We start from the raw sequence: 25,309 nt of genomic DNA on the forward strand, positions 1-25,309 counted from the left end.
CTTTGAGGGTGTCCATAGCCAAAAAAGGCCATGGGAGACAACCAGGGGAAAGTGTCTTGTGGTCTGCATTAAACCATGTCAACTTCTCTAGTCCTCAGTTTCCTTATCAAAATGAAAGGATTGGGTTAAGTCCCCCCAACCCCTACTTCTCAGTGTCATCACTACTCGGGATAATGAGGCATCTGCAGTTGCTGAACGAACAGGGAAAGAGAAGTGCTGAGTGGCCACCCTAAGCCAGGTGCTGGGCTAGTTGGTTTGCACATGTTTTGTCTTCTAATTTTCACATGCAAACCAGGGTTCAATCAAGGTAAGTCCATTGCTATGGTTGCGCAATGGAGCTTGGATTCAAATCCACATCTGCCTAACTTCAAAGCCTTTTCCAGTTGAGTCCTCAGAGAGAACAGAAGACCAGAAAAGCAAATAGAGGCACAGCAGATACTGTCAAGTGTCTAGAGGCAGATTTGTTTTATAGCACTCCAAAGGATAAAATGGAAATAACGGATGTGAGTATAGGGAAGGACATATTGGCTCAATGACAAAGAGACTTTTCTGAAAACTGGAACTGTCCAGCTATTGGACTGGTTGCCTCCAAAGACAGCCGTTTCTCACCAGAGCTATTTAAGTTGAGGGTAGCGAATACGTCTTAGGATAGCTTGGGCAGCTGTTGCTTTCAATTCTAAGCTTCTACTTTTCTCTCAAATATTTTGCTTTTAATACCCCCCGCCATGTATTTGCTTCTTACCTCCCCTTCCCCCCTTCTCCTGTCAGCATCTGCTTTTCTCATTCATCTGGATTTGGATGCTTCCTGCTTGCAGCCTCCAATTTTTGGCATTGTAGAGAGGACCCCTTCTAACCCTTTCCCTCCAGTCAGGCAAGCAGGAAAGAGAGCAGTAACTGAATTTGGAGGGAATGCATTTGTCTTTACTTTGGTTTCAGGGAACAACTTATCTTCTGAGATAAAGAACGTTATTCAAAGAAGTTTATCGTTATTCATATGGCCTGGCAGACTCTACAGATGCCATGACACAGGACAGGAGTGGCCTTAGAATTTGCAATGATCAGAAAAATTTTACCAAAGACCTTGACAACTGGCTTCAAGCACATCCATGAAAGCTATCACAGTTGTGTCATCCCTTAGAAGCTGTACCCAGGGAGGATGAAATGACTTTCTTTCCTTTACTAGTGGGTGTCTATACCTACTGGAAAGTAGGACCTCCAAGGCTCTGCACATTTATAGTAATGATGTTCAAAACTTTATTGTCCTCCCTTGGAAAGTGGAGTAAAGAATGCTCAGAGAATTCTATCTGATAAGACACCTAGCTCGGCTGATCAACATGGTGGTTTGCTCAGGACTGAGGAGAGCTCTCAGAATGTGAGATTTTTCAGTGCTGTAGCCGGGAAAGTTCTGGGCAGACTGGGATGAGTTGGTTACCTTATACCCTATGCTGTTTATATCTGAGTCCAACTAAAATAAGCCAACTGGCCCAGACTTGTCCACTGTGAAAGAAATGTTAATGATCCTTCTAGAAGAACATGTAATCCAATAAGAGAGACAGAGGTAAAATTTTGGTCTTATAACCAAATAAGGGTCCTCCTGAAAACACAGAACCAAAAGTTATTCCAACATGTAGCAAAGATGAAAACAAAGTCAGGTCTCTGGTCCAAGATCTGAGAGTCTACCTTTGTCAAAAAGCATGCCCATAGTAGTTAGAAATTAGTAGAATAGCAAACATAGGCTAGTTTTACTCACAGTAGAGCACTACACATTCTTTCTCACCTGATGAATTTATGAGCCAACTGTTCCACAAAGTAATAGATTTCATTCCAGTGGTGCAGCACACTTCCTGATCTAGGAAAACAAAAGTAAATGTTACTTAATCAGGTATTCATTTTTCTTTACCTTGCCTCATTTCTCTTCATGTTCTATTATTTCACATTCAACCTACCCATTAACTGGGCTCATTATCAGAAACTTCTGTAACTTCGGAAATTATTTGAAAAGGTGTTCAGACTAATTTTTGTTAAAGAACTTCCCTTCACTCCACCTTCTACTCCTTCCACCCCTACTCCACACACTAATGCCTGGGTGTGCGCACACACACACACACACACATATCCCTGGGCCCAGATTCACAGGTCAGTTTCAAATCTTTAAAAAACCACTATGTTTGTGCTATTTAAATTATTCACTGATTAAGGAAGGAAAAACAATTCTAATTTATTTAAATGAAATTGGTGTAAACTAGATGCTTGAGCACACGAAGATAAACAAATCCCCCTCCTCAAAAAGTGTAAAACTTCATCCATAAATATAGATGCAAAATGAGTCCACTAAATAAAATAGTAGCGAAATAAATCCAGCAGGAATCTAAAAGAATAATAATTAATTAATAGGTGGAGTTTATTTCAGGAATGTATTGCGATAGTTCACCATTTAAGAAAATCTAATGTTGGGGTGCCTGGGTGGCTCAGTGGGTTAAGCCGCTGCCTTCGGCTCAGGTCATGATCTCAGGGTCCTGAGATCGAGTCCCGCGTCAGGCTCTCTGCTCTGCGGGGAGCCTGCTTCCTCTTCTCTCTCTGCCTGCCTCTCTGCCTACTTGTGATCTCTGTCTGTCAAATAAATAAATAAAAATCTTTAAAAAAATAAAAAAAAAAGAAAATCTAATGTAGCTAGTCTTACTAATAAATTAAAAAAGAAAAACTATATGATTATATTAAAAAGGAATCTTCTCCCTAAAAAAGAGGGAAACTTTGTCTAGGACATATGGAATTACAGAATTTTAGATTTGGAAGGGGGTTTCCTTATTTCCCCAAATTAACTTCCATTTTACTGATACCATTTACTACTGTTTCAGTTCAGCTTCTAAATATTTCTGATAGTGCTTCTACTCAAGCTGTTGCAGTGACTTCATGGTAGGTTTTTCTATTCTAACCCATTTTTCTGTGTAGCTGTGATGCCTCTTTCCTTTTTACTTGAGGGTCTGTGTCAGGTGAACTCTACATTTCTGCCTGTCATTCTAATAGTTGTTGAGGTTAGAAGTTTGCTCCTTCTACTCTGACATTTTATACAGTTTCCACTGGTTTCAGATTATTTTTATTTTTTATGCACTCATTTACCTTAATTTTAACTTCTAAAGAGTTGTTTGTTGCTTTTTTTTCTGTTTCAGATTGTTTATAGATATTTAAGATGAATCTGTGCAATAGATTTTGTGCCTTCTTTTCCATGTACAATATCCCAAGAATTCTCATTCTGATTGAGTGTATTTCATCTCTATAAGGAGAATTCATTCCTCTCTGCCCCACATCCAGAAATGAGGTCTGCCTGACCTGAACAAAAGTGACACAGTATGTTACAATCATACAGTGAAAACTCTATATCATAAGGCTATTTCACTTTCCCCAACTTAATCTATAACTTCAATTCTAGGAAAAAATCTGAAAGGATGTTTTGTAAAACTCAACAGCTGACTTTAAAAATGAAATGAAGATTAAAGGTCTAAAAGTAATCAAGGCAATCATGAAAAAGAATAATAAAGCTGGAAAACTTGCCTTATCGATATAATGACTCCATATGCATGATACATAATAAAACTGTGGAGCCAATGAGGTAGAATAGAGAACCCAAACCTCAATCTACATAGGGTCTTGCTAGTCAATGAAAAAAGTGATTCAAACTGAGGAGACAGAACTAACTCTTTAATAAATGATGTTCTGACAATAGATTTCTAGTTGGAAAAAGACAATTAGATCACTATCTCATACCAAATGTACACTAGATGACTTAAAACCTAATGAGAAAGACAAAACTTTGAATCTGTTGGGCAAATTATAGGAGACGTTTATGTCCTCAGGTTAGTGAAGGGTTTCTTTAGCTGGGTACAGAAAGTAGGAGTTGTTTTTTATGAAAAGGATAATTTTGGCTGCCTGAAGCATCTACAATTCTGAATGACAAAAAGATGCCATAAACAGGTTCAAAGACAAGAAAAGAGTGAATGAAGATGTCTGCAACAAATAAAAAAGGCAAAAAATCTGAGTCCAGGATATGTAAATAATTGGTACAAGTAAATATTAAAAAGGCAAACAATAGAAAAATAGACCAAGGATCAGAACAGGTAATCCCCTAAAGGATAGTAAAGCAGCATTTGAAAAACATTGAACTCTTCTAGTAAATGCAGAAATACATATTTAAATGATTGGGGAAGAACAAGCAATTTCCTGTGGCAGCAGCATAGAGCTCTGCAGAGTAGGGGGTGAGGAGACTGGGCAGATAGGGAAAGGAATCCAGGGGTTCAGGTAAGGAGGGGGACAGAGACCCCCTCCTCTTAAAAAATAAACCTTTTCCAATAGACCTTTTCCATTCTGGCCTCAGCCTTTATACATATTCCAGCCACTTGGGATACTCTGTTTCTACACTGGCAAACTCCTACTCATTCTTCAAGACTCAATGCAGTCTCTGCATTGACCAACATAGATGGGGCTCATTGTCCCTGTCCCATGCTCTCAGGGCACTGTGTACATCTCTCAGTCATTATCCTCAGATGCTGGGTGGCAATCACCTCTTCTTCATGTTCCCCCCACGAGGGATTTAAGAATATTTGCCTCTCCAGCACCAACCAGTTTGTTTGATGGAGGAAAGAAGACATGCAAAGAAGCCTCTACTGCTCAAGGAAGCCTCTTGATCTTTTGCCAGCTGGACACCAGCTCTTCTGTCTTCGTTTGGATAAATATTCTGGGTTTGGTACTCAGACGGCTCCAGCCAATTCCTGTGACCCTACAGGAACCTGAGGAGCCTTCCCAGATGGGTCAATGACTCTACAGCCCAGCTCCTTGGTAAATGGGACTACCAAATCATCAGCAATAAAACCTAATGACAGCTGGGAGTGTCCCAAGAGCTCACCAGAACTGCATATTACTAGTCCTGGGCTTTTAACCTTTGGAAATCCTCTTTCTTTAGAATCCCAGCCATCCTTCTGGACAGGATCCAGTTGTATACTTCAAATTACAAAGACTAGTCCTGGCTGTTTTCCTCTAGCCATGGGGTAGATGGTCTGGCCCTAGGGGCTCTGGTGAGGGTCCAATGCTATGTAAGTGCCTCAGAAGAGGCACCACATGATTGATGAGCTGTAGTCCAATCTAGAATTCTACAGCTCCTATCTGCTGGAATCAGGAGCTTTCCTTGAGTGCTGGTCATCTGCGCCCTCTTCTGAAATTCAATGTTGTGTTTTGGTCCACATGACCATGTGTCTCTTAGCCATTTGTATGTTTTCTTTGGAGAAGTGTCTGTTCATGTCTTCTGCCCATTTTTTGATGTGATTATCTGTTTTGTGTGTGTTGAGTTTGAGGAGTTCTTTATAGATCTCAGATATCAGCCCTTTGTCTGTAGTGTCATTTGCAAATACTTTCTCCTATTTCGTGGGTTGCCTTGTTGTTTTGTTGACTGTTTCCTTTGCTGTGCAGAAGCTTTTGATCTTGATGAAGTCCCAAAAGTTCATTTTTGCTCTTGTTTCCTTTTCCTTTGGAGACATATCTTGAAAGAAGTTGCTGTTCCAATGCTGAAGAGGTTATTGACTATGTTCTCCTCTAGGATTTTGATAGATTCCTGCTTCACGTTGAGGTCTCTTATCCATTTCGAGTTTATCTTTTTGTATGGTGTAAGAGAATGGTCGAGTTTCATTCTTCTACACATAGCTGAGACTAGCGCAAGTACTGTCTGAGAGGTAATGTAAGATGCTTAGTGATTGGAGAGGCATCCCCATATCTCTTTCATCCCAAGTTTGATTTTCTCATTAATAGAGAAGTCCTGCAGTGTGGGAATTGTCCTGAGAGGGGAGGAGGCAAAATGTTGGTAAAATAGAGACTTGAACCAGAATTGAGGGACTCTTCTTGGCTATCTGCCTAAGGAGCAGAGGTCTGGTATAAATCCTTGGGTTACCATTTTTTTGTTCTCAAGGATTGGCCTTACCGAACAACCACAAATCAATTTGCATTCCTTACCTAAACAGGGTCATTCAATAATAATTCCCACTATCACACTGTCACAAAACACTTCATTTTCACTATTTTTCTATATGACTGGCATGTAAAATGTACACAATTTGGTGAAATTCGTGTGATTTGTTGATGCTAGGTACAGAGAAAGATCCAAGAAATACCCTCAGGTGTTAAGAAAAGTCTGTATCTATCTGGAAACCTTTTTGTTGATGGGCATGCACTGTATTTTTTCAAGAAGAAAATAAAACAACAACCCTAAGACAAAACTGGAGGTAAGGAGGTAAGGAGATATTGACAGTCTTGCTTCTCCTATTCTAACTTGGCTAATAATTGCCCTGAGACTGTTGAGGTCTGTGGTTTCATATTTATACATGATCATTCTTTACACAATTACGTGAGGCTTAACCAAAACATACCCTTTTTGCGACACACTTGAGAAGTACATAGTCTTTTCCCTTAAGCACTGAAGGTAAATATAACCCTCTAAGATTCTGGAAACCAAACTGGTTTTGTCTTCTCTGGATTACCATGGGATCCCAAGGGGCCTAACCTACCAAAAGAGCAGAGGAATATAGGAATCCTTCTAGTCCTTATTGTTGAGTCTCCTTAACCCACAAACACACACTCTGTCCCATCCCAAGATCAAATTATGCCCTGGGAAAGGAAAGAGCTCCATGTCAGTTGCTTATGGTTTTAACATGGAAGTTCATTAACCCAAATCTGCAGGAGCAAAAGGTTTACCTGCCTGGTGCCACAGTCCTGCTCCTCTGCCTCATTACCACCCACTGGCCACAGCGAGACTTCAGAACCCTTAACTCTAAATATGTCAACCAGGAGGCCTCAGAAACTATCCACTGTGACCTCACTCAAACATCTGTCCTTCTCCCACAGGGATAGATATGTTGGGTCTCTGGCTCAATTTGGACTTTCTATTAAGACATGCATGTCTCGCCTGCACTTTGCATTATAAACTGATTTTCTTGCTTGGAATCTGCCCTTGTAGCTGCTCCTAGAATAATCAACCCAGGGTGGTATGTCTATGTTTGGACCAGTGTCTTCTTTTCAACCCTGAAGACCTAAGCGGATTCTCCGTCACAACCAGGAGAAGTAGGGTATTGGATGGGTAAGTGGCAGAAAGTGGATTCAATTCCAGTTCTTACCACCCTACAATATATAAAACATCTCATTTATCATGCCAACCGGTTTAAGAGTTAATGATCTTTTTTAAAAAAAGATTTTATTTATTTATTTGACAGACAGAGATCACAAGTAGGCAGAGAGTCAGGCAGAGAGAGAAGAGGAAGCAGGCTCCCTGCTGAGCAGAGAGCCTGATGCAGGGCTTGATCCCAGGACCCCAGGATCATGACCTGAGCCGAAGGCAGAGGCTCAACCCACTGAGCCACCCAGGTGCCCCAAGAGTTAATGATCTTAAAATCCTAATTATGGAGTCCTGATGTTGTCTTCAGACAGCAATGGCTCACTCAGCCATTGTTACCAAAGCTCTAAGGCAGACATAAAAACTGCTTCTTAGTCCAGATATATGTAGCACTTGGAATAGTTCCATTGAACTCTGTTTTTTGTTTGTTTGTTTGTTTTGTTTTTTGTTTTTTAACTGCTTTTAAGACATAGTTGCTAAGCAAACTATAGTCAGAGAGCTGAAATGCCCATGTTCTAGAAAATCAGCAGATATCTGAAAGGTCTCTGATATTGGACTCAATTAAATCTTAACTCAAATGCAATTATAACCCCTCAAGATCTCCATGATCTAGCTGCTATCAGTCCAGTGTGGAGGATTCATGTTCCTTCCTGGGATTTTGAGCCTTGGTTCCAGAGGTATAAGTCTCAGCAAAAAGTGGCCTCCAAGAATCTGCTTGAACACAGTCCTATGGAGTTCTGTGCTTGAAGGTCCATTCAGTATACCTCGTCTACTCAAAATCAGAGTCAATGCCACCTCACACCACCTGCCGACTTGGCTTTGAGAAGGGTTGCCCAGATCATGGGATGGCAAAGTGACCAGTTCTCACTACTATCTCCACAAGAAAGGAACTGGTGGGGGCAGCTCCAAAGTTTCTTACTTATTTTTGTTTTTCTATGACCTCTCCGGTGTTTGAAACACAGTCAGAAGTCAATAAATTTTTGTGGCATTGCATTCATTGTGAGTTCCCAGTGAGGGATTTTACATAGAACCTAGCAGTGCCCTCAGATTACTGCTTAATTACTTCCAAAGGTCCAATATGCAAAGAGTAGGAGCAAAATAAGAATTCTGACTCTCATTCTGATTTGTTTTCTGAAATACATTCTTTTGTGCTTATGCGAGTTTCCAAACCTCCCTGTGGTTAAACTCCTTAGAAAACACAGGCTCTTTCCATTAGCCACACACACAACTAGAGTCAGAAAGAATCGAGTGAGCCAAATTGAGTTTAAATTGTCCCCCCTTCTTTTGCACATGACGAGAACAAGACGAGAGGGAAAACAGAGCTTGTGTTTGGAACCATCACCCACGAGTCTTTTAATCCTGGAAGAGAGAGTTGCTTTAACGATGGAAATTATAAAACTGTCAGTCCCACTTTTCCTTAGCCCCACCCAGCTGAAGTCACTAAGTGTCCTAAGTGACCCACCCAGGTCCCTAGCTAATCCTGGAAGGGTGCGCAGCCTCAGGCACCACGAAGTGGGACAAGCAATTAGCTTGTCCGTCAAAGGCCCAGCGTTCATTTGCCTCCTCCCTCTGCTCCCCAGCTTCTTTCTTGGCCTTCCTCTCATTCCTCCTAACCTCACATTGCACTTGAATTGGCAGGAGCCCTAAATCCAGCCCTGGCCTTAGCCCTTATCCACCTATTACCGGTCAGGGTCATGGCCAAGACTCCGTCAAGCATAAAAAGCTTGACCTAGACTCTTGTTTCTCTTCTAGCTTCTTAAGACACCAGTCGAGACCCAAACTGAGCCATTGAGCACTGCACTTTGAGTGTGGGAGCTCCTGTCTGTGTTGTGAGACCCCAGCCCAGGATTCCCAGTCCCACCCTACTGACTTGTGAGGAATTTTCCATTTAGTCGACCTGACTAATGGCTATAAAAACAATGACTTTCAAGCTGTAGGATGCAACCTATTAGTGATTTGGGAAATCATTTTGGTTGGATGTTGCCAACATTAAAAACCAAATGAATTAGAATGGAACAGAAATATTAGGATCTGTTACATGCTGTAACAAAGTAATACTACATGAAACACTAGGTCAATTATATGCAAGTAACTAAATAGATGGATATAAACTGTATTTTTTCTTTTGGAGCAGATCAAAAGGATATTATAGCAAAATATGTATTCCACTCCTTTAACCTCTACTAATTTTCCTTTTTCCAGCACACACACATCGGGTAAAACCTAAAATATGATCTGATATCAACTATTGGCATGTCTGGTGCAGATTCAACACAAAGCTGTAGTTGTTAAGAGAACGGAAATTGGTTAGTCTAATAGGTATTTCCCATCACTATGTGGGATGTGATACGTGAGATCCCCAGGTTACCAGCCAAAGCCACCAATGTGATCTGTGGGTGACCTCTAGATGACCATGACCGGACAAGGATCTGGTCAATACTGTGGCTGCCCAGAAAGTCAGAAGCCCCTTTCATGTGAATGGGCACAATAAGCCCTGTGAGTGGAGGAAGTGGGGGGTAGGGAAGGACAAAATCTCAAACTTAAATTTACCGAATATTTAAATTTTTGCATTGGGTTAAGATTTGCAGTTTGGAAAAAAGTTGTTTCCTCTCCTCACTATACCTGCATCCAGCAAGAAGGTCTTTCTTGGATAAGCAAAGCAGCTTTAAATTATTTTCTATACATCCAAGGAGAGTGAAAATGGGGGGTTTTCTACCCTGAGACACATATATTTGTAATTACTGTTATCTTGATGCAGAAATGTGGAAAAATTTCCTCTTCGGGGTTCAGATCAGCAGTTATGAGCACCAACTTGGTGAGTTCAAACTCCTGTTCTTCCAGTTATGAGTGTGACATTTGAATAAGACATTTTGGTTTCTTACACATCAGTTTCCTCCTTTATGCAATGAGGATAATAGTATCTATCTCCTAAGGGTTGTTTCAAGGATTCAAACTCATGTTCCTCAGGTGTCAAGCATCCTGGTTGAAACACAGTGCACCCTCAGGACATGGTGGCCACAGCAACCCCCTTCCCACCTTAATTATTCAAGTCCCAGCCCTAAGATCTGAAGTGCTCCTTTTCTTACCCTTCACTGACACTTGGGATTATCTCTTTCTGAAATATCTGTAAGTTTTATAAATGAAAATGGATGCTCATTATAATTTTCATGTGGCTGTATTTAATTATAAGCCACAGATTTTTTTTTTTCATATTTATTGTCCATTTTCGGTTTTTAAAAACACTGAGTATCCGTTAGGACCAACCACATCATTTGCAGAACCTAGTGCAAAATGAAAAGGAGAGCCTCTTCTTCAAAAATTATTAAGAATTTCAAGATGGCGAAGCAGTGCATTAAACCTTTGTTAAGCGTGGGCTCCTGGGTGACTGCACAGGTCCCATGTCCCTGCAGTTGACCCTGCGCTATCAATACTCTGTCCATTTTCTATTGGGGTGCAAATGTTTTCTTAATGCAGGGGTGCGCAAACTTTCTTTAGAGGGCCAGCCAGTAAATATTTTATGCTCTGGGGGCTAGATGGTCCCCATGGCAACTGTTCAACTCTGCCCTGGTGACACGAAAGGGTCCGTTGATAGGACATAAATAAAGTCAAGTGTGGTGATGCGACAGTACAATTTTATTTACAGAAACAGTCTGCAGGCCATAGTTTGCCAATCTCTGTCCTAGACAATGACTTTCTTTCAGTTTTCCTCATTACAAGACAATATAAAAATCTATATATTTTTTCCTGGTAGCTGAAGTTTTAGGGTACTTTCACTATTCATTTCCTGTTATTTATGGCTCAGAACATGGAGTGGAAAAATTGTGCCTTGGGATATATATATATGGAGGCATTCTTTGTGACTTGATAAATATTTCATGGGTCTTTGGAAGGAAAGTTTATTCTCTGTGGGGTATGGAATTCAAAATATATTTATTAGAACAACCTCATTAATTATTTTAGTATTTTATTTTTTATTTAAATTCAATTAACCAACATACAGTACCTCATTAGTTTCAGATGTTAGGTTCAATAATTTATCAGTTGCATCTAACACCCAGTGCTCATCACATCACATGCCTTCCTTAAACCTCATTAATTATTATTCACATGCTCTCTGTCCTTTGAATGCTTAAGTATTCAGAGAGATGTCTTTTCAGATTCTGCTAAAAAAATAATTTGGTTTTCACCTTTGGTGGTCAAGAATAGATGAGGGTTATCTTAACACATTTCCTAAATATTGACACACTCTTACATTTCCAAGATAAATTTTCCTTGGTCTTGGTATATTATGATTTTACACTGTGAGATTTATTTTAAGGATATTTGATTTGGGATTTAGTTTTTATTCAATCTGGTCAGAAGTTTTGCATGTGAACATGTCCTCTTTAGTAGCTATTGGTATCAGACATATGCTAACTTCCTAAAATAAGCTGGGAGACTCTCTCTTCTTGTTCTGTTTTCTGGAAGAGTATAAGACTGAAATTTTCTGTTCTGTGATAGAACTTGCCACTAAACCAACTGGTCCAAAACCAAAGGACCTACCCACAAAGGGAAATTAGCCCCTCTTAAATGTCCAGATTCTACTGGGGGAGGGCAAAATTGGAAAGATCCAGCATTTCACTTAAAGGAATTTTTTTAAAAATCACCATTATTAGACTCTTATTATCACTATGGTTCAAAATTTAGACATTTCCATACCTCCTATTACCCACTAGGTAGACTTGGAAGGAAGAAGAAGAAGAGTTTGGGAGCAAAAAGCAGACCACATTTTTTTTAAAAAATATACATTAAAATGTATACTTTAAAATGTAGTATGAGCAAATTTTTTCTATCCTGTTTAAAAAATTAAGTTTTCACTTTCTCTTCAATATTTTGAAGTGATTTTCTTCAGTAAGGCCATGTGGATGGCATACATTTTGAATTTTTGTATGTCTGAGAAAGCCTAGTTATGGAATTTAAATATCACATTTCACTCAGGACTCTATAATTATTGAGGTTTTTTTGAGCATTTAATATTGTAGACTAAAAAGAAAAAAAGTCTGTCAATCTGAGTCTTGTTTTTCTTTTTTTGCAGGGGGAAAGGAAACTTACTATTTTTTTTCTTTTTTGGAAGAATGTAGACATTCTATTTAGTCTTTTATTTTAAGAATTTATCTAAGGTCGTGTATTTGGTGAATGCTTAAAAAAAATCAATTAGGTTGAGTATTTGGTAAGTCCTCCAAATTTTCTCTTCTTTTCCTAGAATTTTTTATTGTAAATATGTTGTATATCATTTTTGTATAGTACATATATTTTTTATGGTGCATATGTATGTGTATGTGTATATCTTATTCCCAGACTTTGTATTACATATCTCTTGTCTCAGCATTTTCATCTCTGTATTCTTTCTGCTTGGGTTCTAGGAAAAGTTTCTTAAAGTGTCCTTTGATGAACTGAATTTACTTTCTGAAATATTCAGTATGGTGGACATTGTTTCCAGTGGATTTGAATAGTCAGAAATAGCATATTTTCTCTCCAAAAGCGTCTTATTTTCAGCTTGTTCCTTTCTCATGACAGGATGCTCTGGTTTCTTGAAGCATTATCATCTGAAAGTTTACTGATAATACTTATTAGACATACATTTGCTTAAGTGGCTTCAATGGTCATTGCTCCTTCCTTTAATTGATAACTACAACATCTAATGATTTTTTAAAGAATCTTGATTCCCTTTTTTGGTAATTTTTTGAAAATTATCCCTACTCTCCTTTTTAGGAGAATCCCTATCTATTTGAAAATGTTTTTTCTATTTTTTTTCACATGTAAGTGACATATTTGCTAAATATAACATTTTAGGTGATAAACTTATCCATCAAAATTCTCCACCATTTAATGTTGCAAAGTCTTGGTAGATCACCTGTGTCTTTTCCATTCATAAAATTCTTCTTTTGTCTTTGAGATTAAAAATGATCACAGGAATGCCTAAGATTTCATCTCTTCTACTTAACTAATTTTGATTGGTACTTGATAAGCCTATTCAGTCTTCATTTTCAGGTTTTTCTTAAATCAGGAAAGTTCTATTCACTCTTTGAATGTTTCTTCTAGACTATTCTTTAGCAAATGAAATTATCTGGTATATTGGATAGCTATTTTTGTCATTCACTATCATCTTCTCTCTCATCACTTTACCTAAGTCATTTCCCTATTCAAATTTGAAGAATTTCTCAAATAAGCCTTCATCATTTATTTAATTTTCTGCATTGTCAGTTCTGCTCTTTACTGCTTCTAAGGTGACTTCATGTCTTTCCTTATTATTTCATATTTTGTTAACTATTCTGGGTTTCTTGTCTTCTCATCTATATTTTATCTACTTTGCAAACTTCTTATTTTATTTAATGTCACTGAAATTATAAAACATATGATGTTAAAACTGACCTCCTCTGCTTAGAAAATTCTTTCATATATATGTTTTTCTTCCACCTTGGGAATTTTATTTAATCCCTTCTTTAAGCGGCTGAAGTTTTATAAGCCCTGTTGTCATCCTTGAATGTGGGAAGGTGTAACTGGGTCTGGTATTTGCTTCCCAAATAGTTTTTTGGTGGGTTTTTTGTTTGTTTGTTTTCTCATCTCATAAACTTCTCTAAGAACTCAGTCAGGGAGAAAAGAGTTGGTTTTAATGGCTAAAGTAAGCTTATGTTATTGTTCCATCACTTAGAGGAGAGAAGGGAATGAAATAGAGCCTCATCATCTCCCACGGATGAATATCATCCTTGCTAGGTGTGTGTGTGTGTGTTTTGGACATGGCTGGATCCATTCCATCTTGCCATTTGTAGGGGTTTTTGGCCTGGTCTCTACTTCAGGTTCCTATTTTGTTGTACCTGACATCTTTCCTGATCCCTACCGTATCCACAGAATCAAAGACAGAATCTGCCTTTTCCCTGGGGGCCCAGCATCTATGGGGAGGATTCAGCAAAGCTGGACAGAACTACTGTCATGAAGTGCCCAGTGTTCATGAGCTCTCTTTTGGGGCTTCTTGCCCCCTGATTATCCAGTGCAGCTGCTTCTGCACAATGTAGAAGGGCTCCAAGGACGTGGTTCTCATCCCTTGTATGTCCCACTCTTCACTTCAAACTTACTTCCAGATTTGGGACTGTTCTTGGGGCTCCTTCCAAATCTTCTTCTACATGCTTTCTACAACTTGGCAACAGTGTTGAAAGTAGATCCTGGCTGACCTCCTTCAAATTCAGTCCATCTGTTTTGTTTCTAGTGGAATTTCTTACAAGTGTGCTACATGTCAATGTCAATGTCCTTTGTCTTTGGACCTGATGCAGGTTTCCCGCAGATGCCTCCTTAAGATTTTCTCTTTTGGGGGAGGGTGGAACAGTTGTAGATAATAGTGGGGATAGTGGGTGAAGGAGAAGCTGTGTATATTCAGTTTCCTTTTCAGAAGTCATAAACAGGGCATTTGGGTAGCTCAGTGGGTTAAGCCTCTGCCTTTGGCTCAGGCCATGATTTCAGGGTGCTGGGATCGAGTCCCACATTGGGCTCTCTGCTCAGTGGGGAGCCTGCTTCCTCCTCTCTCTCTGTCTGCCTCTCTGCATACTTGTGATCGCTCTCTCTCTGTGTCAAATAAATAAATAAATAAAATCTTAAAAAAATCATAAACAAACTTTTTTTCTTAGTTCCCACTAAAATCCTCAGTTCATTAAATTTTAGTTTCATCATTTATGAGGCCCTGACAGTGCACTTCCAAAAGTCACCAATGCGTTTATTTCTGCTGAAGCATATGGCCCTTCTCAGTTCTCTTCTTGTTGGATGTATTTATAATATGCATAAATATGACACATAATAATTATTGTTTCCACAAACTGATTTTTGAATGCCTAATGGGTCCTTTTGCATCTACAAAGACTAATAATTCCAACACTTGGTATTTAAGTAGTTACTAAGCAGCGGGCATTGTGCTGAGCACTGTACATGCATCACCGTTTAGTGATAGTAGCTAGCCCTTCATGAGCTCTTTCTACGGGCTCATGGGTTTCTGTTCTGGGCACAACCACCCATGTGGTAATACTGATCTCCTTTTTTTTACAAATGAGAAAACTGAATTCACAAAGAGGTGAAGTAACTTGCTCAAGGACACACAGCTAGTTAAGTGATAGAATTGGAATTTGAACACAGGTGGTCTGGCCCTAGAGCCCACACTTTTAGTCTAAACACTATGTTCCCATGGGTAAACCTGTGCTCTTAACACCTATGCAACACTGCCTCCCCATGGAGGGGTCAGGAAATGCACAATTACAACAGTGTTTCCACAAATTGTTACAGGAATTTGGGAGTGGGTATACCAGGAAAAGCTTAAAATTGGGGCACTTGAAGGGAATCAGGAGTGCTGATTGATTGACCATTTTAATGGAGTAAAGTGTACAAGGGGTTTTAATGGTTTGGCCTTCAATGGTCTCCCCTTTGGTTTCTTTGATATTGTCTTTTTTTTTTTAAAGATTTTATTTATTTATTTGACAGAGAGAGATCACAAGTAGGCAGAGAGGCAGGCAGAGAGAGTGGGGGAAGCAGGCTCCTGCGGAGCAGAGAGCCCGATGTGGGGCTCGATCCCAGGACCCTGGGATCATGACCTGAGCCGAAGGCAGAGGCTTTAACCCACTGAGCCACCCAGGCACCCCTTGATATTGTCTTTTATGACAGTCAGTAATCAAGATGGCCATATAATTTAAAATCCAAACAGACATTTTCAAGAGTAAAATAAGAAGCCATTAATAATTGTGCTGGGACAAGAAGCATAAGCAGGTAATGTCCCAGGCCATGCATTTATTGATTAGTGGTTAGATTATGGCTGTCCAATGGCATTTGAATTTCCTTTTATTATTTTGACTGGCATGTGGTTACACTTACAGGATACCTCACTTTTCTTTTATTTGCTATGTGATTTCCATAAACTTAGTATTTGCATTATCTTGTATGTGAGAAGTGTTGGGAGGATGACTATGATTCTGATCATAATCCTTTGGCACCAAGATCTTGGGAAAGCTCTGTTCCAGGTGGCTCCTACATGTATTTATTCACTGGAGCTGTATGCGGTTGAGCATCAGGGTTTGAGGAAAATAAGATAAGGCCACTGAATGAGACCCCAGAGGACAAACACTAGGGGTTATTATTCTCCATCTCTTGATAATTGACTGTTATGCTGCTTATGACGCAATATGAGTTGTTACAAGGTTGAGAGAATCAGAAAAAGGAAGAGATTTTGAATGAAGATGTAATGTAGAGAGGTGATTGTTTTCGATTGTCTTTGCACCACAGGGAGCCTACAACTAGACATAGGAGGGGCCAAGTAGCAATGATCATCTCAAAGGATAAGAGGCTATCATCTATGGAGAGATGGAAATGGTGATGAAGAGCATTAGCTATAGGGAAGAAAGTGCATGGGTTAGTTCAGGGAACTACATAGTACCGTTTTGTTGGAAGTTACAAGGGTGTGGGGTGTGGGAGTGTGGTAAGAGATGAAACTAGGGGAATACATAGTGGCCTGAGCAATAAGGCTCTTGAGTACCTTGCTAAGGAGTTCACATTTTATCCTAAAAGAGTTTTGGGGAAGATGTCAAGATTAGATTTGTGGTCTAAAAAGATCAATTTGGTGCCCCTGTCAAGAAGACAAGGTGGGGGGAAGGGTAAAGGAAGTAGGTAAGGAGACCAATTTAGGGACTGTTTGAGAAATGGGAAGGGCTTGAGCTAAGGCACTGACAAGGCAGAGAATGGGGTCATGTGGGAAGATCACCCGAGAGACATCGGGACAAGTGTTGTCTAGGCTTGCAGTATGAGAAAGAGGATGACTCCCAGATCTTTGGTCTAAGTGGCTGGGTTTACGGTGACGTCACTCGATAAGACTAGAAATAGAAAGGAAAATGTTATTAGGGGAGAAACAATAGATCATCCTTCCACTGAAATTCTCTCTCCTTGCCTCAGTGGTACAATTCTTTGCTGGTTCTCTGATGACTTTTCTGGCAATTTCTCAGCACTATTTAGTGGAGTTTCTTTGGCAAAGACATTCCTGTTAGTAATTCCTCTAAGCCTGGACCCTGGCCATCTTTGTCATTAAACTCCACCTCTTCTTGACATTTAAAAAAAAATCCTGATATTATCATGATATTATTTCAATATTATTTATTATTCATATCCACATTTTTGACTACTACCCTTGGGCTAACACCACTCAAGTCTTTATTCTCAGTCCCAGTGTATAAATCCAACTGCCTACTCAGCATCTCCACCCAAATGCCCTACGTGTTCAGACTTAACGCGTCCACACCAAGCCCTCTTTCCTTCTGAAATCTATTCCTTTACCTCTCAACACTTTCTCTCCCACATCCCATGCAAATCAAGTCCTAAGCTCCTCACTACAAAAGAGCTCTCAATTCCATTAATTCTTTTCCTCATTCCTACTACAAGAAAAAGTGAGATATAGATAAAACACACATATAAGCTTGCTATTTTTTTCTGCAGAAAACTTTAATCTTATAACCTATCCCTGATATGAAAAAAATCCACTCTTGCCAGATTCTTTCCCTGTCACTTTCCCTGCCATGCTTACATCACAGGGAATGTGGGTCACTTTGCATTCTTGTACATCACCCCTTTGCTAGAAATGTCTTTTTTTTTTTTTTTTCCACTTGGTCACTTCACAAAATCCTGCCCTATGTTCAAGTTCCAGATCCAAAGCTACTTCCTATATGAAGCCTCCTAAGGCTCTCTCATCTCAACCAAAATTAATTATTTCACAAACTCTGTTTCCCCAGCTTTTTGTCTCTTCTACTAAACTGTAAAATCTTTGAAATCCAGTGACTTCTTGGGCATTTTGTAATTCTAGAAATTCAGCATAGTTGGAAAATCCTGCATTGAATTTTTGTTTTCCTGCCCTTAACCGGGCAGTTCTGCTTAGAATCTATAGAGGTGTCTTTTGTTAGATGACCACACCCCCTTTCTCCAGGGGTAATTACCACCACCACAAGGACTACCACCAGCATCATCACCATAAATATCTCTCATCTGGGTACTCACATACCAAATACTTCATGAAAGGTTTTAATCTAATATTTTTACAACACTTCTGTGAGGCAAAAATGTTAATACCTATCTTACTGATAAGAAGACTGAGGTTCAGATGGGCTAAGTAATTTTCACCAAGGTCACAAATCTTGGTGAAAAGGCTGAGCTGGTGTTTAAAGCCAGAGATGTCTGATTCTGAAGTTGGTTCTCTTAACCCTTGTGCTTGAACCTTGGTTTGTTCCCATTAGGTCCCGGGGCCACATTTCATGTGGCCTTGACAGACCTTCCTGAGGTCTTGACAGAAAGGGAACAAAGGACTGTCCTAGCAAGTACCAGGGTTTTGATATGTATGCACATATCTTAGAGCCCCGTAACACTAGAGGGCAGTGCATGGCCCCGCTGCCCTCTGCTCTGTTTTTTCCATGTCAGGTTGGGCTTTCCTACTACTGCCTAAAATAAGGACTCTGGTTGGTACCCAGTTCTGAGGTGCCTGCTGCCTCAGCTACATCCTCACCATAGGGGCGAAAGGCCATCATTATGGAGCAGCTTTCCTTGTCTTCCTGTTCAGTCTTACCCCTTATTGTGAGAGGGAAAGACCCACATCAGAATCACCTGGGAAGCTTTTCCAAAATAGACATGCTTGTCCTGGCCTCCTCAGATTCTGATCTGGCCCTTGGTTGAGAACTAATGGTTGAACCCATTCATTCCTAAGGTCTACAATTTCCACTGGCCCTTTTCACTGAAACCTTCTCATTTCTTCCAGACAAAATGCTCAGATACAGTCCAGGGGTGCCAGGAATCAACATCATCGCCATGCCTCACTCCTCCCTGTCATCTTTCAATCAGGGGTTCCTAACCTGGGTGGCACTATCTCATAGAAGGCATTCAGAAGTAAATGTGGAGGCATTTCCTCATTGGTTATCACAATGACCAGGGAGGCTAATGGCATTTGCAAAGCAAGGATCAAAAATGCTAAGCATCCTACTGCGCCCCACAATGAGAAAACTTCCTGCCAACAATGCCGAGAGCACCCTCACTGAGAAACACATTTGGTGTTTGATTCAACCTTCGAATCAGCCCCCTCAATACTCGGGCATACTCTTGACTCAGCTCCTGCAGTGTTCTGGGGGCTGATCTCCCTCGCCCGCCTCTTACATTCCCTCATATTCCATAAATTATGGAAAAAGAGATTCTTAGTTTTCAGATATTCATATAATACAAAGGTGGCAGGGCAGCTTGTCTAATCTCCATTTCTGCTTTCCATTTAATCTCAATTTAGTTCCCTGCCCACAAAGATATGGGAGGAAAGAAGAGGGAGGGAAAGAGCAGGAGCCAGTCACTGCCTCATGGGAGGACTTGAACTACCATGTCTGACAGTAAGCCCAGGTTGATGAATAAATACAAGATCTAGCTCAAAACCAACCCTTTCCCATCAGTCTTAAGTATCTTTGCTCTTTCCCAATGACTATTCCTTTCTCACTTACTCTGGCCAAAGCAGTGTATAATTTTTGTAGAGTTTTTTTAATGCCTACCCATATCTGGCTTTCCTCTCTTTTTAGATCCCTGGGAAGATAAAAATCATCACCCTCTTTCTTTAGGGTGAGGCTGAGTGACTAGTTCTGACCAAGGGATTGTCAGTGGAAGGATGTGTATCAATTCCTACTGGAGCATTTCATCGCCAGTGAGAGGCCCTCTGGCATTTTCTTCCCTTGAAGCTGCGATGGTGGAAGTTGGTGTTAAGAAGGCATCTCCACCAGCCTGGCTTCCAGAACAACTACCATGAGCAGAACCCCTGCTGACACCCATCAGACATGCAGTGTAGGCAGAGATTATAAACCAAGGTTTAGACCTTTGGTGTTTTTAGTCACTGAGATTGGGGGGATTGTTTGTTACCAAAGCATAACTTAACCTATCCTGATTGATTCAATGTTCTTTTGCATGTTTAGATATTTTTCATCTTTATGCGTAGATCGTGAGTCAGAGTGGCTTGGGTTTGAGGCTGAGTTTCACCACTTAGAGTGACCTTGGCTGATCTTTCCAAACCTCAGTTTCCTCATGTGTCCAATGGTGATCATGACTGTACTAACCTTCTGTGGTTGTAAAGACTAAATGGGGTAATACAGGCAAAGCATTTAACCACAGTGCCTGGCAGGTGACAAGGGGTCAGTAAATATTACTCATTATTCTTCCTTATTGTTGATCTAAAATTGACTTTACTTGTCCCCTACCCCAAATCCTCCAGGACCCTGTAGCTTTGGCTGCCTTGAGTTCTTCTAATATCTTTCTACCTAAAAAGCAAATAGTCTGGGACTGCTTCTTGCTTCTTTTATATTCCTTGCAGCTCCCAGAACACGACATTGCTTGCAATCGACACTGTGTTATCCATATCTTTAACTGAGTACACACTTGTGATTGGAATTGAGAAAGTATTTATGCCAAATGAATGAAAGAATCAGCCAAACTAAAGAAACCTAATTACTTTTTTTCGGTATGAAACTGGCATGTCTGGGAAACATGTCAGGACATAGCCAAATATCCACTGTGTCTTTTGTTGCTGAGTGATCTCTGGGAAAGGCAAAATCCAGTCTCTTGGCCACACATCAAAAATAGACACACATTCTAAATTAGCAGAACGAAAATCCCATTTGCATTTATGTGACAGCCAAGTCTTGCTAAGGGGTGCCAGAGTTTGTTTCTGGACCTCTGGGAGCCCTTTAGCACTTGAAGATAATTACAGGTTATCTCAGGACAGGAGCCTTCCTCCAACACTCCTGGATTCTATTCTCATCTTGACACTGAGTTTTACCAGGTCTCCATAGCTAGGGAAACGAGAGGTAATTACTTGGCTGACCCAGACAGAAGTATAAAACAAGACACTTATGCCTTATTTATTTTTATTTTTGACCCACATGCCAAACCTTCCAACTTGTAGGCAGTTCCACCAACTATTACCTAGTCTAATAAGTCCTCTCCAAACCTGGAACCTAACTGGAGAAACGTTTAAAACCAACCATAAAATCCATTTCAATACAGAGAAAGAAAGGAAGGAAGAAAGAAAAGGAAAGGAAAGGGAAGGGAAGAAAAGAAAAAAAAAAGAAAGGAAAGAAGGAAGAAGGAAGGAAAGAGAAAGAGAGATTCCTGGCCCCTGACAATTTTTTTTTTTAATGATGCCTTTTAGAATTATCATAGTAGCATTTTCAAGATATCTTGTAATGGACCGACCCTTTGTTTCCTTATTCAGAGCTAATTTTGCAATTTCATTTCTCGAAGCCTCTTCCTAAGTATTCCTGAAAACAAGCTACCTCTCTTTCAACCCATCTGCCCAGTCGAATTTCCTTTTTCCATCGGATTCAATCTGAACAAATTAACAATTTATTGGACCTTGAAGCGCATCTCCTCAGATGTCCTGAATGTACCTTAGAGTTGTAGCCATCAGTTAACCCCCCAGATTGCTGAAGCATCTCTGTGGGCTGCAGGGGGTTGGAGTCCCTGAAACTTTCAATCAACCAAAGCTGACCTGACAGCAGAGCAGTAGCTCCTCAATTAAGTACTGTTGATTGCCTTATGTACCATGTATCATTTACTGAAACCCTGATGCAGGGATTTTTAAGATTTTATTTATTTATTTGACAGAGAGAGATCACAAGTAGACAGAGAGGCAAGCAGAGAGAGAAAGGAGGAAGCAGGCTCCCTGCTGAGCAGAGAGCCCGATGCGGGACTCGATCCCAGGACCCTGAGATCATGACCTGAGCCGAAGGCAGCGGCTTAACCCACTGAGCCACCCAGGCGCCCCATGCAGGGATTTTTAATTCCTGGAATCTACCCTGTTCCTCCACTTGGACTGCCATATGCTTCTCATTATAACCCAGCTACGCAGGGCAGCAACGAGTGGGAAGGGCAGGGCTGGGAGTCAGGAGCAGACATCGTCCTTGGGCAGGTCACTTAAGCCAGTGGGTTGAACAGAGGGTTAAGTGTAAACTCATCTGTAAACTAGGGACAGCAGTCCTTGCCTTAGCTACCAAGCAAGCTTGTCTTCGTGGCACCTGTGAGAATGCGTAAGTGTGGGGAGACTTTGGTTCTGTTCTAAAGATTTCTTTTCTAAGTCAGTAGTTGGGAACCCGGAGGTATTTTCTCAGGAAAACGATACCATACCCGGTGGTGAAGTTCCTAGGCTAATGCTACAAACATCTGTCTAATGATCATGGCCCTGGAGAGGTACACAGAGCAGTGGTCCTACAGATCATCTCCACTTGGGATTCATCTGGTTGTGATGCTGAGGGTGGAATTCTGAGCGCCAAGATGGGGTCCTCTTGCGTGGGGAGGAGAGAAAGAAAATGGGCTGGACAGCAAGGAAATAGCAAAGGGAGGAGTTTGGGGGCTCTAATGGGAAAGGGACCAACGCTGGGCCTGCAGAGGGCCTTTACAAATATAAGTATATATTGGGTGGCAGGCTGTGGCTTTGGAAGGTTCCTGTCAATAAAGCTAAGTAAGCACTGTCCCCTCCAGCCCACCATCTCCTCCACTCCTGCTATTGACACCATCTGTTTTTGAAGTCTTTAGAGCACACGTGAATACAGCCAGCCCTTCCCCAAGACTCAGGACGGAGAAACCACTTTTTCCAATGATGTAACTAATCGTTCCCTATAAAATCGATCAATATATGATACATAAATGTATAGTGTCATGACAGAGGAGCCCTGGGAGAAAGGAAAGGTACCTTTACATCCGTGGGTCAGTCAACAGGGCACATTAATCTTAGAGGACCCCTGGAAGACTTCAAGGAGCCTAGCTGCTCTTTGCCTGTTTTTTCTCTGCATAGGGCCTTCCAAATCTGACTTTTCAAATCCCTGATTGAATTCCCAGCAATCTACTTTTCCTGACTGTAACCAGAAAAGCATGTTTAAATGAACATGAAATTCCATCAGTATAAAGCCTTGTGAAGCCCAGTCCACCAGCCCTGTCGCCAAAGCCGCTAATAATGCCCTATTGTGTTACTGTGGTAGTCTAGGTTATCATTATGAAGTCTTGCTCCTGGTTGAGAAAACACGACGTTCCATTAAATGTATAATCTGGGTTCTCTCCAGGCCAGAGATGTATCCTGCTAAAACCTGAAATGAGCTGAGTTTTAGTGTCATGGAAAAGAAGAGAACCATTCACCAAGAAAAAGGGAGTTGAGGCTGGGGAAAAAGAAAGGTGCCCTGGGATCCCTTAGGTTCAGCCTGTAGACAGTGTCTAGCCGGCCAAAGTATCTTAGATGCCCAAGGAAAGAGTGAGTCAGCATTCTTTCCCCTTCCACTCTGCTGTGGTTGGGTGCTGGACAGCACGGTCCGAGAAGGTTCTTTCTAGGATAGAAGACCATATCTTGAGGGACCACCAGAGGCCTCCTTGCAATCACTACATTTTGGCCCATCTCCCGGCTCTGACTCTGACAATACCATACATTAGCCTGGATTGAGAAAGCAAGCTGAAAGTATGTGCACATCAAATACTAGCAATTTTTTCATTCAGCACGAAAATACCTCTCTCTTCAAGCCCTAGGACAACTAAAAGAAGTCAGAGGAGTCCACCTAACTATAAAGGTAGGTGCCTGCAAAGGGGCCCCGTCATTTCTTTCCAGGAGCACCTTTGGGTCCCCAGTGCACTGCAGGGTATCCTATGATGCATTTAGAAACGGACTCCAGGATCAGATATAAAAGAAGCAGCAGCCTCTGTAATCCTATGCTTGGAGACCCTCCCCACACTTGAAACAATTCTTCAAAAACTCTAACTTATTTTTGTTGAATATAAATGTAACAGATGCTCATTATAGAGAACTTGGAAAGTTCAGAAAAACACACACAAAAAAATTTAAATATCTTCTAGACAGAAGTACAATTACAGATTAGGTAAATCAAGAAACACACTTGTGTATTTAGCTTTTTTACAAAGGTAGCACCATAATGTACACAACATCGGTGCTTGTAATTTTCACCTAAGGGTACATTCTGAGCACATCCAATAGGCATATTCAGTCATTGGCTACACCATGCCTCACTTAATTCACTATGGTTATACATCTAGGTCATTTTCAGCTTTATTATTACAAACAGCATTGCCAGGAACATACATGGAGTCATTTGTTTGAGACCATCTTGGATTTTTCCTTTAGGACATAGAATTGCTAGATGGAAAAGTAGAACCCCATTTTTTTTTTTAAAGCATTTGACACATGTTGCCAAATTACCTTCTTGTCTGTACTACCCAGTACAGTAGCCACATGGGGCTGTTTCAATTAAAATTAATTGAAAATAAACAAAATAAGAGTTTCACTTCCTTGTTCACACTAGCCACATTTCAAGGCTCCATAGCTACTTATGGCTAGTAGACACCAGCTGCCCAAAGCAGGTACAGAACATTTCCATCATCACAGAAAATTCCACTGGACATCACCAGTTTAGAAAGACTATACAGATTCCTATTTTCCTTAGTAAGATATGAAAGTGCTTACCTCCCACAAGTTGGCCAATATTGAATATTATAATTAAAAAAAAAAAAAACAAAACTTTGCCAACTTAATAAAAACTACATCTTGTTTGATTTTTTTCATTTTTTTTTTTTGATTACTAGTGAAGTTGAAATTTTTTGTTTGTTTACTGTTCTCTACTGGACTCATCTTTTAAAAACTTTTTCTTTTTTATACATTCAGGTCAATCTTTGAGGAGTAATGGATGTTACAAAAGTTCTTGTAACTTTTTATTATCTTTTATCTCTGACATTTTTTCACTTACAGAAATGGAAAACTTGAATATATGTAAATATTTTCATAGTTTTCCTTATTGCTTCTGTCCTATTTTAAAAGCTCTAAACCTAAGATTACAGTAATAGTCGTTTAAATTTTCTTCTGGTTGTTTTATCCTTTCATTGTAAACATTTAAATTTTCTGGCCTTCTGGAATCTATTTTATTGTGTGGTTTAAAACATAAACCTAAACTTTTTTCTTTTCCTATGTTACCAACCATTTGTTTAAGAATCTTTTTTTTTTCCCCCCAAGTACCCAGCATGGAGACCCCGAGATGAAGACCTGGGCTGAGATCCAGAGTTGGACACTTAACTGACTGAGCCACCCAGGCACCCCAAGAATCTATT

At 40.3% G+C, this 25,309-nt stretch overlaps 1 protein-coding gene across 2 annotated transcripts in view; it reads right to left on the reverse strand.

The window, feature by feature from the left end:
- The window catches only part of ANTXR1 (ANTXR cell adhesion molecule 1), a 221,640-nt gene that overhangs the window by 193,916 nt on the left and 2,415 nt on the right, over positions 1-25,309 (reverse strand). The window contains exons 1-2 of one of the 2 annotated variants that reach the window (XM_047744855.1): positions 11,667-11,670; positions 1,778-1,849 (exon numbers count right to left, since the gene is read on the reverse strand). Coding sequence is in view for 1 of the 2 variants with exons in the window: in XM_047744854.1 (XP_047600810.1) it covers positions 1,778-1,849 (72 nt within the window). In the remaining variant the exon portion in view is untranslated. Of the gene's footprint in view, positions 1-1,777; positions 1,850-11,666; positions 11,671-25,309 lie in introns of those variants that run through there. The other variant, XM_047744854.1, reaches the window with a different exon arrangement.

The sequence above is a fragment of the Lutra lutra genome, chromosome 9 (assembly GCF_902655055.1).
Source record: "Lutra lutra chromosome 9, mLutLut1.2, whole genome shotgun sequence".
Classification (NCBI taxonomy): domain Eukaryota; kingdom Metazoa; phylum Chordata; class Mammalia; order Carnivora; family Mustelidae; genus Lutra; species Lutra lutra.